Source organism: Apteryx rowi, unplaced genomic scaffold (genome assembly GCF_003343035.1).
Source record: "Apteryx rowi isolate R43461 unplaced genomic scaffold, aptRow1 scaffold_299, whole genome shotgun sequence".
Lineage (NCBI taxonomy): Eukaryota > Metazoa > Chordata > Aves > Apterygiformes > Apterygidae > Apteryx > Apteryx rowi.
The window spans coordinates 940,781-953,920 of NW_020449407.1; the positions used below are offsets into that span (position 1 = coordinate 940,781).

The window sequence follows — 13,140 nt, forward strand, 5'->3', positions numbered from 1 at the left end:
TTGGAGCCAAGAGTATGAACAAAATTTTATACTGTCACACCTTGCTTTTAATGCCTAAGCTGTCTTGTTTAATCCTAGTTTATATGTTTCTGCTCTGCCCTTTGGTATAGACATGCTCTYAGTCTTAAGTTACTGTAGGATACGGTCTGTTTATATGTTGTGTAGTTTGAAACAGCATTCGGCGTTTAGAATGCCCTATGCATGCAGCATTGAGCTAAGTGGTGTTTGCATAGTCTAGGAATATAGCTAACCTTGGTGAACTAAGTTAAAATGTGGCTATGTTCTTTTTCCTGTYCTGCAAGACACAACACAGTTGAAAATATGTGGTAACCGAACAAGTTAATATGATTTCCCTTAATATAGTGGCATTTACAGTATAGACATTAAAGATGGGTGCACCCAAGTGAAGAATAGCCAAACGCTTGGATTTTAAGAGCAGTTTGACAGGATACCTCATCAGGAGTTTTAAAAGCAAAACCAAACCTGAACTACTGTAAGGTAAGAAGTTGTCCTTTTATGGACACAGCTATCCAGTTTACTGGAGAGGGCAGCTAGTGTAGTTTGCTAATAATTTTGAGTTATTTATGGCAGTAAAGTCAGTTGTCAGACACACATTATTAACCAGTAGTCTGTTCACACTCAACCAGCCCCTTTAACTCCTTTTCCCTCAATTTTCCCATGCTTGTTCTTTGCTAATCCACTTTGAATCCTCCATTTCCTGCCTTTGGTGCTTTCCTTAACCATCCCGTAATAAGTTTTGCACACCCTTGCGTTCTGCTTAAAACACCCCATAGGAAGTTTTATACAATCCTGAAATTCTCTTCCTCTGCATCCCTTCAGGAGCCCTGTACCCCAGTAGGCAATAACCCCCGTTAGCTAGCATGGGTTTCCAGGGAGGGAGTTTCCCGGCTGACTCCTCTTGGTGGGTTTCACATGAGGGATGATGCTTTAACCCGTCTCCTTTGATGGTCTGAAGGAGCAGCCGCATCAGGGTGCTCCCTTTGCACTGATTAGGTCAGGAGAGTTCCTGCTCCAGCATTGCTCCTCTGATCCTCACTGGGCCTTTGTTTACCAAGATTAGCCTTTAATCAGATGGCTTAACAGAGACACAAAAGGAAAATCAATTATTAAAGAAGAACAGAGAGCAAAACCAAAGAATAAAGCCCTCACTGTGGTGTTCTGTGCATCACACCAACGGTGAGTTTGAATTTTGTGCACCTGAGTGCAGTCTGGGTCCCAAAGGATACAATAATGCTAGGACACGTGCAAAGAAAGTTGAGTTGAATGGTCAGAGGTATGAAAGGGCTGTGTAAAAGGAGTGTTTAATATACCAGGACTCTTCGTTTTGGAAATGAGATAATTAAGTGGAGTGTGACAGAGTTCTCTAAAGTAATAAGTGGCACCAAAAAGATTAAGTCAGCAGGGAACAACTGTTTCTTTCTGGGACAAAAACTGGAAAGCATCATATGAGGGCACTGACAGAGCAGGCAAGTAGACTTTTTTTGAAAGTTTGGAGCTTTGAAATTGCATGGGAGATCCACTGTCTACCGTGAACCTGAACTGAATTTATGGTTTGCTTGTGGAGCCTTAGAGCCTGCAATTTCCAGTTGCTGTGTTCCTGCTGGGAAAATTGACCCTGTCTTTTTTTAATAATAATAAATGATGCCTGAACAGAAAAGACCTCATGGGAAGGCCCATATCAATGCTCTAGTTAACTGATGAAGTCAAATTGTGGTCTGGGCGTGGTCTAAGTCCAGAAGACACCAGCTTATCATTAAGGCTAGGTCTGCTTCTGGCTAGCTGGGAGAGGAACCCAAAGAACTTTGTTCAGCAGTGAGCTACAGGCAGCAGGCCCCTTAGGATGAGCTGATGTGTAACAAGGGGTGTTATATTTCTGTCCAGGTTTACTGTAAATTAGGGGGTAGATCGACTATACACTGTGTTCAGTAGGACTCATGCTTTTTAAAAGCGTTGGTTTACTGTGAGTGCACTGCAGAGCTGGTATGCACATGTGCAGTGGTTTTATCTGGGCTTTCTGGCTGTGCAGCTGCTTGGCAAGAGCAGTACTTCCATGTGCTAACTGGGTTGCAAAGCATCTGGCATTTTTGGGCAAATACACGCAATCTTTGAATAACGCCTGGTCAAAATCACTGAGTCAAAGATGTGTACAGGGAAGTCTCAGCTGTATGGTAGCCCTGTGTGGAAAGCTGTTTCACTGTGGCTGTCATTCTTTCCTCTCATTTGTCTCTTTTCCCCCCAGTGACCTCCTTCAAATTGCATTCCAATTCAGTTTTCTATCATATGAGCCAAATACTGCAGTGTATTTCTTAAACAAATGTAATGCACATAATGGTTCTGTTTAATGAAGTGGGGGATCCACGAATGTTAGCCTGAGTCATTAAGATTTTGTAGACAGTGCTAAAAGTAGCCTAAAATACAAGTGTTTTATATTTCAGAATAAATTTTATTTGAGCTTATTTCATTTGTTTTTGCTTGTGTGATTATACAGTGAATATTGTTACAGATTTTCTTGCAAATGCTTTTTCCTGTTTTGCTACAATGTTGCCTTGTTCTGATACATCCATTAATTATAAAACAAAACAGATTGCATTGTTCAGTAGTAAGCTGCTCTCACATAAAGGTGTGGTTTTGTTTTACCATCTCATATCATCATTTGCAAATAGATGAAAGTCACTTTTATACCTCTGCACAAGTCAGTTCACAAACTTTTTTCAGCTATGCAAATCAATGTACATGTGAAGTGCAAATAATTTGAATGGAGAGTAACATGACTGGTTAGTCACTGTAATCTTTGTAGTAGGCTTCTGAATTGTTAGCTTATTCTTTATAATTTATTCTCTATAGTGATGCTGTATCAGAATTTTGACAGATTTAATTTTGCTAAAAATGAAATAGTGAAGACTCTTGTATAGTTAGGCACATAAAGAACAGTGGAAGATTGGAACATGAAATAGTTGTGTTGCCTTACTCTGGTATTAACTATATTAAAAAGAATTGTATCTTCATACAGAACAGAATGATGGCCTTCTATTACCCAGTGACTAAAAAATATTTAACAATACTAGTTAGTTTTTTGTCAGTGGAATTGTCAAGTTCTGATCACACAATTTTTATGGGCATAAGCCATGGTCTGATTTGGTTTTCATATTCAGAAGTCAGATATATCACTAATTAAAAAATAACAGACACTAAAATGCTGAAATTTAGAATGACCTCAGCATACATAGACTCTAAAGGCTATTTTTTGCCAACATATCTTGGTTTACCTCAAATTTATTTTTAGGTAGAGATGTTGCAATAGTTTTTAATTAAGGCATCTGTTTTTTCTAGTATAGTACAGAGTCTTCTGCAAATATAAGTACGTGATTCTGATGATAATGAAGCTGGTTGTGAAACTTTGAGGGTTTGGAGTGTGAAGTGAAGATTGTGTTCAACTAAATTTACACGCTTTCTGAGGATAGTATTTAATTATGCAACTTTCATGTTGCAATAACCTAGAGCTTCTTTTGCATGGAATTTCCTGGGCCTTTTTCAAAAAGGACAAAGCAGCAAACATATATCCCTGGTTCTTTAATGCACACGCGTCCCCAAAGAGCAGCTGCTGCCAGTGAATAAATAGGCACCAGTCAGCCAAAGGTCAACTATTGTGTATTAAAATTTCAAGCTAATTGTAAATCCCAACGTAGTAAACTGTCTGGGATGAACACTTAACAGCTTTTCTCCGTAACTAATTGCTTTACCATACAAAAAGCAAACCACCTCCTCTTACAATTACCATTTGTAGAGTTAATTAGCTTTGCCAGCATAGCTTTGCTAATCAGCTTGCCCTTGCTTAGCAGGTAATGGGTCTGAGGAGTGTGGCAGCACATTTGGATTGTGCTCTCAAAAGGCACCGCAAGGAGTTAAAAGGAACCTTACGCTGGGTGTTTTAACATTCAGGTGTTCATAGTGATTACTTCAAATTGACTGTTTTCAAACTTTAAAAGATCAAGCTGCTGCTTGAAGTTTGTGTATTGGATGTTCAGTCTTTTTAGATACTTTAACTTATAGCAGCACCTCAAGAACTGAGGGATACAATTTTAATGTGCTTAGCCACTGTCTGCTTCTCTTCCCTCTTTTTCCCCAATATCTATTTTTAAAAAAAATCTGCGAAATCATCCTCACGTCATTGCTTAGGACATGCTAGCTCCAGTAGTCATTCTTTAGTTAGGAGTATGGGAATTATCAGTGGTCTGTCAAGGTGTCCTGTATCTGTTAGCCACTATTAAATGCTTTGAAGAAAACACGAGATATTCATAGTCAATAGTTGGTGGAAACTAAAAATTGCTTTCTGACTGTCTAATCAGAGCATGAACCAGTCAGTAACTGACCTGTAATGTACAAGCAGTATGATCTGTGTAGTTTAACTTTGAAAGTTAAACGTAAAACACTGAATTATTTTTTTCCCTACTAAACAGTTTGGTATTTGTCCAGTGATAATGAATTCTATTGATTATTATGCATTCTGTGAGCTTCTAAATTAAACAGTTTCCATTTTATGAATAATTTACTCTGTTCTCTTGTTTCTTACCATGCAAAATGATTTAATGAATTTGTAGAGAAGAGAGATTGTTATTCCTACGTTTACAATATCACCTGCTCTTAGATTGCTTACAACAGACCTGCACTGTAATACTTTGGATGCTTTCTTTGTAAGAGTGAAGCTGCTCTTTTTTCTTTCACTTAACGAAGCAATTTTTTCAGTATTTTAAAAGTAACTTTTAACAGTAGTATTTTATAGGGCARTTTAAGTTCATGTCAAATAGTATGCTTTAGTATATTGTTGCTTCTGGCTTTTTCCTCCCACCAGTCTTCGGTTTTTAAAAGCCTGATGTTCTTTCTCCATGCTAAAGCATTTCTTGTGCTTTGGCATTGTTCAGACAGTAATACCTTAAACTTTGCCTTCTTGTACATTAACTAGCTTTTGGATTAGAGACAGATTTCGTTTATATACTTAAATTTTGTTTTGAAATATATATCCATTTTCCCCTTTCAGAAAGGAAAATTTCCATTTTTGTTTTAATGATTACCTGCATTGCATGCTTTCCCTTTGGCAAAGAAATGTTTACCTAGCTCCAGACTTTTAATGTACATTACAGCTAAAATGAACTCTGTGTTCTTTAATTAAAGAAAAAAAGTCTTTAAAAACTGCCTGTATTGTAACAATGCTGATTTGCTAACTGATCATTTTGTGCCGTGAGTTTTTTGAGGCATAGGTTCAGAATTGAACTAAATTAACATGGTGGTATGGTCTGATGATAATTTTGCTAATAAACTGAGAAATTGTAATGTCTGTAGAAGTGATTTAGCTCTGAAGTAACTGATTTGTGTTTTTTTCTTTCAGTCTTATGATAATGGCCTGGCACAAGGAGCTGGACTGGAATCTCATGGTAAGAATGTTAAAATGTTCTACGCCCATTTTTAAGACTGCAGTTAAGTGAGAACTGCTGTAAGAAGTGCAGGGTATGTCACGTTTTTCCTTCTTTTCTGGCTTTAAGGAAGTGGGATGAAGAGGAGCAAATCCAAAACATGCCTCAGAATGTGGTCTGTCGTCTTCCCTTAGTTCCAGCTTAGTATCAGACCAGATGAGCTCTTCAGAATACGTCAACTCCATTATTCTTACCTCATGAATGTTTTGCTGAAAGGTGCTGGCTGTAGTACTCATCTCTTGCTGACAGAGCAACCTATTTGTGCATGTACCATTGCAGCTCTGCAGCTTTGTCTGCAAGAGGTCTCGTGCAATGCGCTTGATAATTTCTAGTTTCAGCATCTGTCAGTAAAACCTAGAAACATTTCCTCTGTTAGATTACAGCCTCTCTTTGGGGTTCAAATCTTGAAGCTGCAGTTAATTTTTGCAAACAGGTGGAAACCATGAAGATAGGAATTTCCAAGAGACTGATTTTTAAGCAAAGTATTTTTCTCTGCAATGAAGTAATTGGCCTTTTCCTGACTGAGAAACTATTGACTCTTATATGACTGATATTAAATCTATCGAATGGCTGCTAGCTTTATCGTTAATATTGAACTTCTATATTATTCCATATATGTTTTTCTTGCAGAGTGGGCAAAGTTGAAAAACTTAAATTATTCTCTTACCTATTTAAAAATGTAGTTAACTAAGTTACTCTAGAATGCTAGAGATAATAAATATCATTACTTCAGTATTCTTCCTGCCTTTTATCATGAGAATGAAAAGYAATCTTAGAGTACGCGGTGTCTTCTAGCGCCCAAATAGGCTAACAGTGGATCTTGGGCCCCAAGTCTTGAATCAACAGCTTGTTCTTTCCTGGACTGTAATTATGCAGTTACAGGCAATAGAATGAGCTTTGGTGGGTTTTAAAAAGTGATGGCACTGATACACAGACTGCATGAGTTTCTCTTCTAATTCCAAAATTCACCTTGTGGTTTCCTTGACAACAACAACAAAGAATCCTTAGAAGTGTAATTTATATGTTTGTTACAGCTATGGGAATCCCACATTTTATTTCATAGCATTGACCATGTCTTAATTTTTTCTGACTTGGTTTCTGCTCATCAGACACCTACTGAAACATCAAATAGCAGTTGTCTTTACAGAAAAGTCATTTCAGGAAAATGGTTAGCAGTTGTGTTCATTGTAATATTGCACATGAGAAGAAGGGAGAGTTAAACACCAAATTTATGTTGGAGGACTTCAGGTTAAGAAACTGTTAATGCACATGCTATTGTGGGGGTTAAAGAAGGATATGCAGCTGCCAACAAGTAATTATCGGACCAAGTCTTAAAGCGTCTTAGGTACACCTTTACTTTAGGAATCTGTAGTCCAGATCCAGTGTCTCCAGCTCTGAGTTTCTGTCAAAGGGAATTACTGGTATCTACTTCCTGTAAGCTGCTCCTAGCCTTTTTTTTTCCGCAATGGCTTTAATACATTGTAGGGGTCACTGAACCAATTGGAAGACAAAATATGCTTGTTAAAATAAAGATAGTTTAACTGCAGAAGTTGATCTGTCCTGTTACATAGCAATACTAATTGTCCTAAGAGAAGTATTGGAACATGATATGGGAGAAAAAATTGATTGGAATGAGAATGTCCCATCAACCAAAACCAGAGTAATTTTCAGGGTGCAGTTAGTAATGGGAAGAAAACTAAAATCTATGTAGACTAGTGTAATAGTCTGTAGAAAGTGGGGGTAGGCAGGATTTTCATTATAAATTTCCTTCCTTTAACCTTATGACCCCTGGTGATGTGTATGGGGAAAGGTATATCATATTTTAACTAAAAGCTTTTCTGTATATTTTTCTTCTCTGGCAGGCTGTGTCTGAGACTGCCTTTGGCATCTCTGCTTCAGTCGGAGTGCTGGCTTCCCATTAGTTTTCTTGTGGGATTTGTATATGAAGGAATATCTTCGGTTGCACTACCATTTACTCATTCCTGAACTGCTGTGTAATGTAAATGGGGCAGCACTGAGAGGCCCTCCAGCTTTAAGAAAATGAATTCAGGCTTCTTTGTGCAAGAGGTTTTTTTTTTTTTTTTTTTTTTTTTTTTTTTTTTTTTTTTTTTTNCTGAGCTAAAAAGCATTTCATTTGTTTGGATTTTAGACTTAAAATTAACACTTTTTTACTCCTTTGGAAATCCATTGATTTAATCATTATTACCCTAGTTAAATTCTGATTGGGATCATACAAGCTTCAGTGAAATCTGGCTATCTTAAAACACTGCATAAACAACTGTTTCCTCATAGGTGGCTCTACGTTTTGTGGTATTGCATCACTATGTTTGATGGGTAAATTGGAGGAAGTTTTTTCAGAAAAAGAACTGAACAGAATAAGAAGGTGGTGTATAATGAGACAACAGAATGGCTACCATGGGCGACCCAACAAACCTGTAGACACCTGCTATTCCTTTTGGGTGGGAGCAACTTTGAAGGTAATGTACAGAAAAGTCATAGGATAGTTATTGACTTGTTTTGGTGTCTTAACCATCTTGTCTGTTCTTTACTTGGCACAGTTATATATTTGGTGCAAATACATGAATATGCATAGATCACTATAAATGTCTCTCATCTGCCAAAAATGCAGGATAAGGAAGTTTACCAGATTACTGGAAGTTTACCAGTACACCACTTAGATATGCACTATATTTTATAAAATAAACATATTAAAGTTTAGCCTATTACTGTAACACTTTGCCTTCTTTTCAGCTCTTGAACATATTCCAATATACAAATTTTGAGAAAAACCGAAATTACATCCTGTCAACTCAAGATCGCCTTGTTGGTGGATTTGCCAAGTGGCCAGATAGCCATCCAGGTAAATTTTCTTCTCAAATTATGAGTGTGTTCTAAGCTAGAAATGTATTCCAGCAGCCAAACATCTGAGAGGTGTAAAAGAGTTTTTTTTCCCCAGTCACCTTCAAGTAAAGGGGGGGGGGGAAGCCTTAAAATATATTTTGACCGAGATTGTCATGATTTAGAGGGAAAGAAGGGGATATAGCTTTTCCTTGTTCAGCATCAGAACAAGCAAGCCGCTGTTGTTTAGACTAAGAGTWTCACGGTCTACTAAGAGCTGGATGAGCTTTTCCATATGTTTTCAACCATTTTAGTTAAAGAACGTACTGTGCAGTGGGTATCTTTGTAAAGGGTCTGAGTAAAATATTTCAGAACATCTATTTCCTTAAGAAAGGAATCCTTTGAGCATATTCAGAAGTCACTGATGTAGTTAAAAATAGCCAACTCAAAATTTAGAYAGTTACATATTATCTTTTACAGATTGTAATTACACATAGAAATTATACATAGTATGTCTGAAAGTTGTATTAATTATTGGTTGCATTTTGGAAGTGGATACCGTTAATTTGTAAAGATGCTAGAGATCAAAGGAGATATTGTAAAAATGTGAAAACAAACCTCATGCCAATAGTATTGCTCGGTAGCATTTTATACAGAGAAGGTAAACAGTCTGTAAACTCACCAAACAAGATAAAAATGTAGTCATAATAACAGAGGAGACTGTTCAGATTCTGCACAGAGATATTTCAGCCTGGCATCATTTCATTTTGAAGAAAGTTGAGTTCAGAATTCCCTTCCAGAAAATAATACAGAATTTGTCAGAGTGGACCCACACTGATAATATGGTGCTTGTGATATGCTTTTCTCCCCACCCCTACTCCCTCCCAAAAACTTATTCTTAAAAATCAGCTTAGGATTTCTGAAGACTAGCTATACTTGCTGTATGTTATGTAGACCAATCAATATCACTGAGAGGAAATATTTGTGCTTATCTTGATGAAATGTTTACTTAGGTTGGGAAGAAAACCCTGGTCATTTGAAAAGTTCCTTAACCTGTCTTTTAACATAGCTCTGATTGTTTGAGATAAGATTTGAACAAGGCAAGACTACTATTTGCTTTGCTACAAAGCTATTTGCTTTGACTTGTATAGTGTTCCTGCCTAGACACTACTATTTCCTACAAAGCAAGCTTTTACTGTCTCTTAGGCTTTCTTTTGAGAGTAGCTTAAAGTAGCTTGTACTTTTGAACTTGAGTGTCCTGTCTGGCCACAGAAATGGAACAGGCAAATTGAACTAGAGCACTAAGGACTAGATTATTGTTCTGTGAATGTAGAGAAGTTTTGCTGGTATGCCAAATTCTTCCCAGCTCTGACAGTTTATAGAATACATGTCTTCACAGATCGCATATCTGCTGGAAAAAAATTAATTTGGTGTTTCTTTTGGTACTGCTGAATTTCAGTGTCGTAGGATTTTTACAAAAAAAATCAGTTTGTACTTTTGTGATAGGTGAGGGTTTTTGCAGCATGCTTTCATCAGGCAGATGGTGACATAAATCTGTGTTCACAGTTTCAAGAAAAACAGTAAAAAAGTGAATGCAGTTCAAATCTGAAGAAAGACAGTAAATGCAGCATCATTAAAATTGTTTTTATGGATTTGTTATTTCAATGTCATGTATGCACAGCTGAGCTGCCTACGAGATTGGTCTAGCATCTGAAAGCCAAGCTGTCGCCTTGAACATTATATGTCTCCCACAATAGAGATTTCACACTTTACTAACATGAAGTGCCTGTGCAGCTCCATTGTTTTCAAAAGCCTACTGATGGTTAAATGTACATAGTCCTCTTGACTTCAGTGTATATGCAAAATGTGAAGATAACGAGACTGGTAGGGGTCATCTTGTAACTGAGTTAATAGTGCTGTTGAGGTTGAATAATGACAGAAATGATTCGTTCTCCTTGAAGCACTTAGTTTTTGTAAAGCTGAGGATAGTGGCCTCTTTTTGTTGCAAAACTCAGATGTGACGGAATATGCCAGGGAAAGTTTGCAAAGTGAGAGTATGCCATTTTTCATAGCTGCTTTCTAGAGTAGATTCAGAATTTGAACTTCTGTAGTTCCTATTTTATTCCAAGAAAAACTCTTTGCATTTGGAACTTCAAACTGTCTTTGCTGTGAAATACTGTTTTTAGGAGGAGAACTAGGAGAAATTGCAGAAACCACAAAACTACTTACAGTAATCTAAATGTTACATAGACTACCAAAGTTGCAAGTAACTTTTCAAAATTGATGGTCCAGGGAAATATTATTTTGTAGTCCTGATGTTCCCATGCTAACTGACATTAATACACTGTTGGTTCTGGAGGCCAACAGCATTATTTAAAACTGTTTCTTGATTTAAAATAATAAGTGTTTGGACCAGTGTGTTTGTTGAGCAGTGAGCTTAGAAAATTATTTCTTGCCTTTGAAAATCAATCTGAAAAGTCAAAGTCTCTTAAATGCTAATAATCCCCTGAAATCATGAGCATAATGAAGTGAATCATGAGAAGACTATTTTTTAGTTTCTAAAAGTCTCTGCCAGTATGCATCTACATAGGGTTGTCAAATGTAAGAAAGGCTGTCAGAAGTTTCCTAAGAAAGATCCAGTCACACTTCTGTTATCTTTTCACAGAATAGCTGGGGTTGGCAGGGACCTCTGGAGATTGTCTGGTCCAACCCCTGCTGAAGCAGGCTCAGCTGAACAGGTTGCCCAGAACCATGTCCAGCTGGGTTTTGAATATCTCCAAGGATGGAGACTCCATAACCTCTCTGGGCAACCTGTTCCAACGTTCAACAGCCCTCACAGTAGTATTTTCTTGTGTCTTCTTTTGGGCTTTTTATATCATGCGTTTTTTATCTGACAGATCTTCTCAACATCATTGTAGTAGTCTTGCTACTATTTTAAAAAGGGGGTATGGACACTGACTCATTAGGTAAATTCCTACTTCAAAACAGAGCAGAACACCTACTTAATTGTTTTGTTCTTCATTTACAGGTGACTGACACACTCATTTAACAATGTCAATATGAGGCAGATGGAAAACAACATTTTAAAATTCCGAATCTTTCATTTTAAGCTGTTAGATCTGCCATCTTATGTTAGTGATACTTATTACAAATATTAAAACCCCCAGTATTAAGATTCTACAGAGCTGGGGTTTTTGTTGGAACACATACCTAAATCATTCCTTTTTTTTTTTTTTTTTTAATTTGAACATAAATCACAATACGATTTAAATAAACTTTTTTTAAACTACTAAACTGCTGTGTGCTCAGCAGATCATGACACAACTCGTATGCATCTCACCTGATACCTTTAAAATGATATGCAGTATAAGAGAATTGGAAATGTGCATGAATTACAAATGATGCAAAAGAAAGAATAAAAGATTTAACATGATAAGAGAGTGAGAGGATGAAAATGAGTGTGCACAATTACTAAAACACTCTGAAGTGAGATTTGCTCTAGTTGACGTATGCACCTTACATTTTTGTTTATGCTTTTAAGACAGCTACTCAGCAGTTGCAAGGTTCATGCTGTCTTCTGTATTTGTGTTGCTCATGAAACAAAACATTTGGGCACATGCTTTCCAGCCTTGGAAAGCCTTAGGTCTTTTATAGCTTGAAACAGAAGAGTACACAGGCTGCATAGGTGTGTTTGACTAGAACTTGGATGCATATTAAGTTGGTATGGATTTACACAACTGTAGAACTTCATGGTAATTAGGTTTGTATATGGATTTTAGTGAATATCAGTGCAGCTTTCCATAGGGGTTAATATACTGTATTTTCTGAAGTTGAGCTCTCTTTGCCTGACGTACTGTCTGCAAGTTCAGTAGGAACTGCATCTAGTGAGCATGCTTTTGTCTGCATGTTAATGCTGATAAGCAGAAGTCTTCTTTCAGGGAGGATATTTGGCTAGAGACTCTATCCAAATACCTTCTTGTAATACCATTTTAGTCAGATGTAAAATTAGTGATATTATCAAAAGGTTACCAAGCGTTGAGAATTTGTGAGGGACACAATAAGGTCACATCCTCTTTCCATTTTTAGGCTGTGATTTCATGGGCAGGTAGCCCAATCTAGTGGCTTGCTGTTGCGCAGAGAGGGCAGGCTCGCTCCTCGTCCTCCCAGCTTCCCCAAGTGCAGCTGCATGGTCCTTTGCCTTTTTGCACTTGCTTTAGTGTATAGATAGAACCCATCTGCAAACCAGTTTAATTCACTAAAACATTGGAAAACTCAAACTTTTCCTGCTTGGGTTAGTTTTCTTCCATGTTTTTTGAATTGCTTTAGGTTATGGAGTGTGTTCAGCAAGCTCTAGTGCTGGTATAAGGTAGACAGCAGGAGCAGTGTGGGATGGGGGAAGAAGAGCATCTCTTTTTGGTGGCAGTGGTCTGTTGCAGCTGATCAAGCCACCTCACAAATTCTTATCCATAGGGTATTCTCTCTGGAAGAAGGGAACTTCGGGAAAGTAATGATTTCTTTCATACTTCTAACCTTTGCTGTTTGGCAGCTTCTGGTGCTAATGTCGGTGTTCCAGTAGTCAGCTATCCACCTGACCTTTCATCTGCAAAAAAAATTTCTTCATTTTGAAAGAAGAAAAAACAAGTTGCTTCTGTTGAAGGAAATGTATTTCCAGCTCCTCAAATTCTTTTGCTATTTGGCCTGAGCACTCAGATGAAATTATGTAGTGGGCAAGAATTTTTATATAATAAAAAAGGCTGTGTCTTAGAGATTGCAGACTATCATTTCATGCTGGAGGGTTTGGGCAGAAATTGTT

The 13,140-nt window shown here is 37.4% G+C and overlaps 1 protein-coding gene across 1 annotated transcript in view; it reads left to right on the plus strand.

The window, feature by feature from the left end:
* The window catches only part of PGGT1B (protein geranylgeranyltransferase type I subunit beta), a 32,540-nt gene that overhangs the window by 18,552 nt on the left and 848 nt on the right, over window positions 1-13,140 (plus strand). The window contains 3 exon segments of the mRNA XM_026069488.1: window positions 5,405-5,450; window positions 7,782-7,966; window positions 8,241-8,349. Coding sequence (XP_025925273.1) covers window positions 5,405-5,450; window positions 7,782-7,966; window positions 8,241-8,349 — 340 coding nt within the window.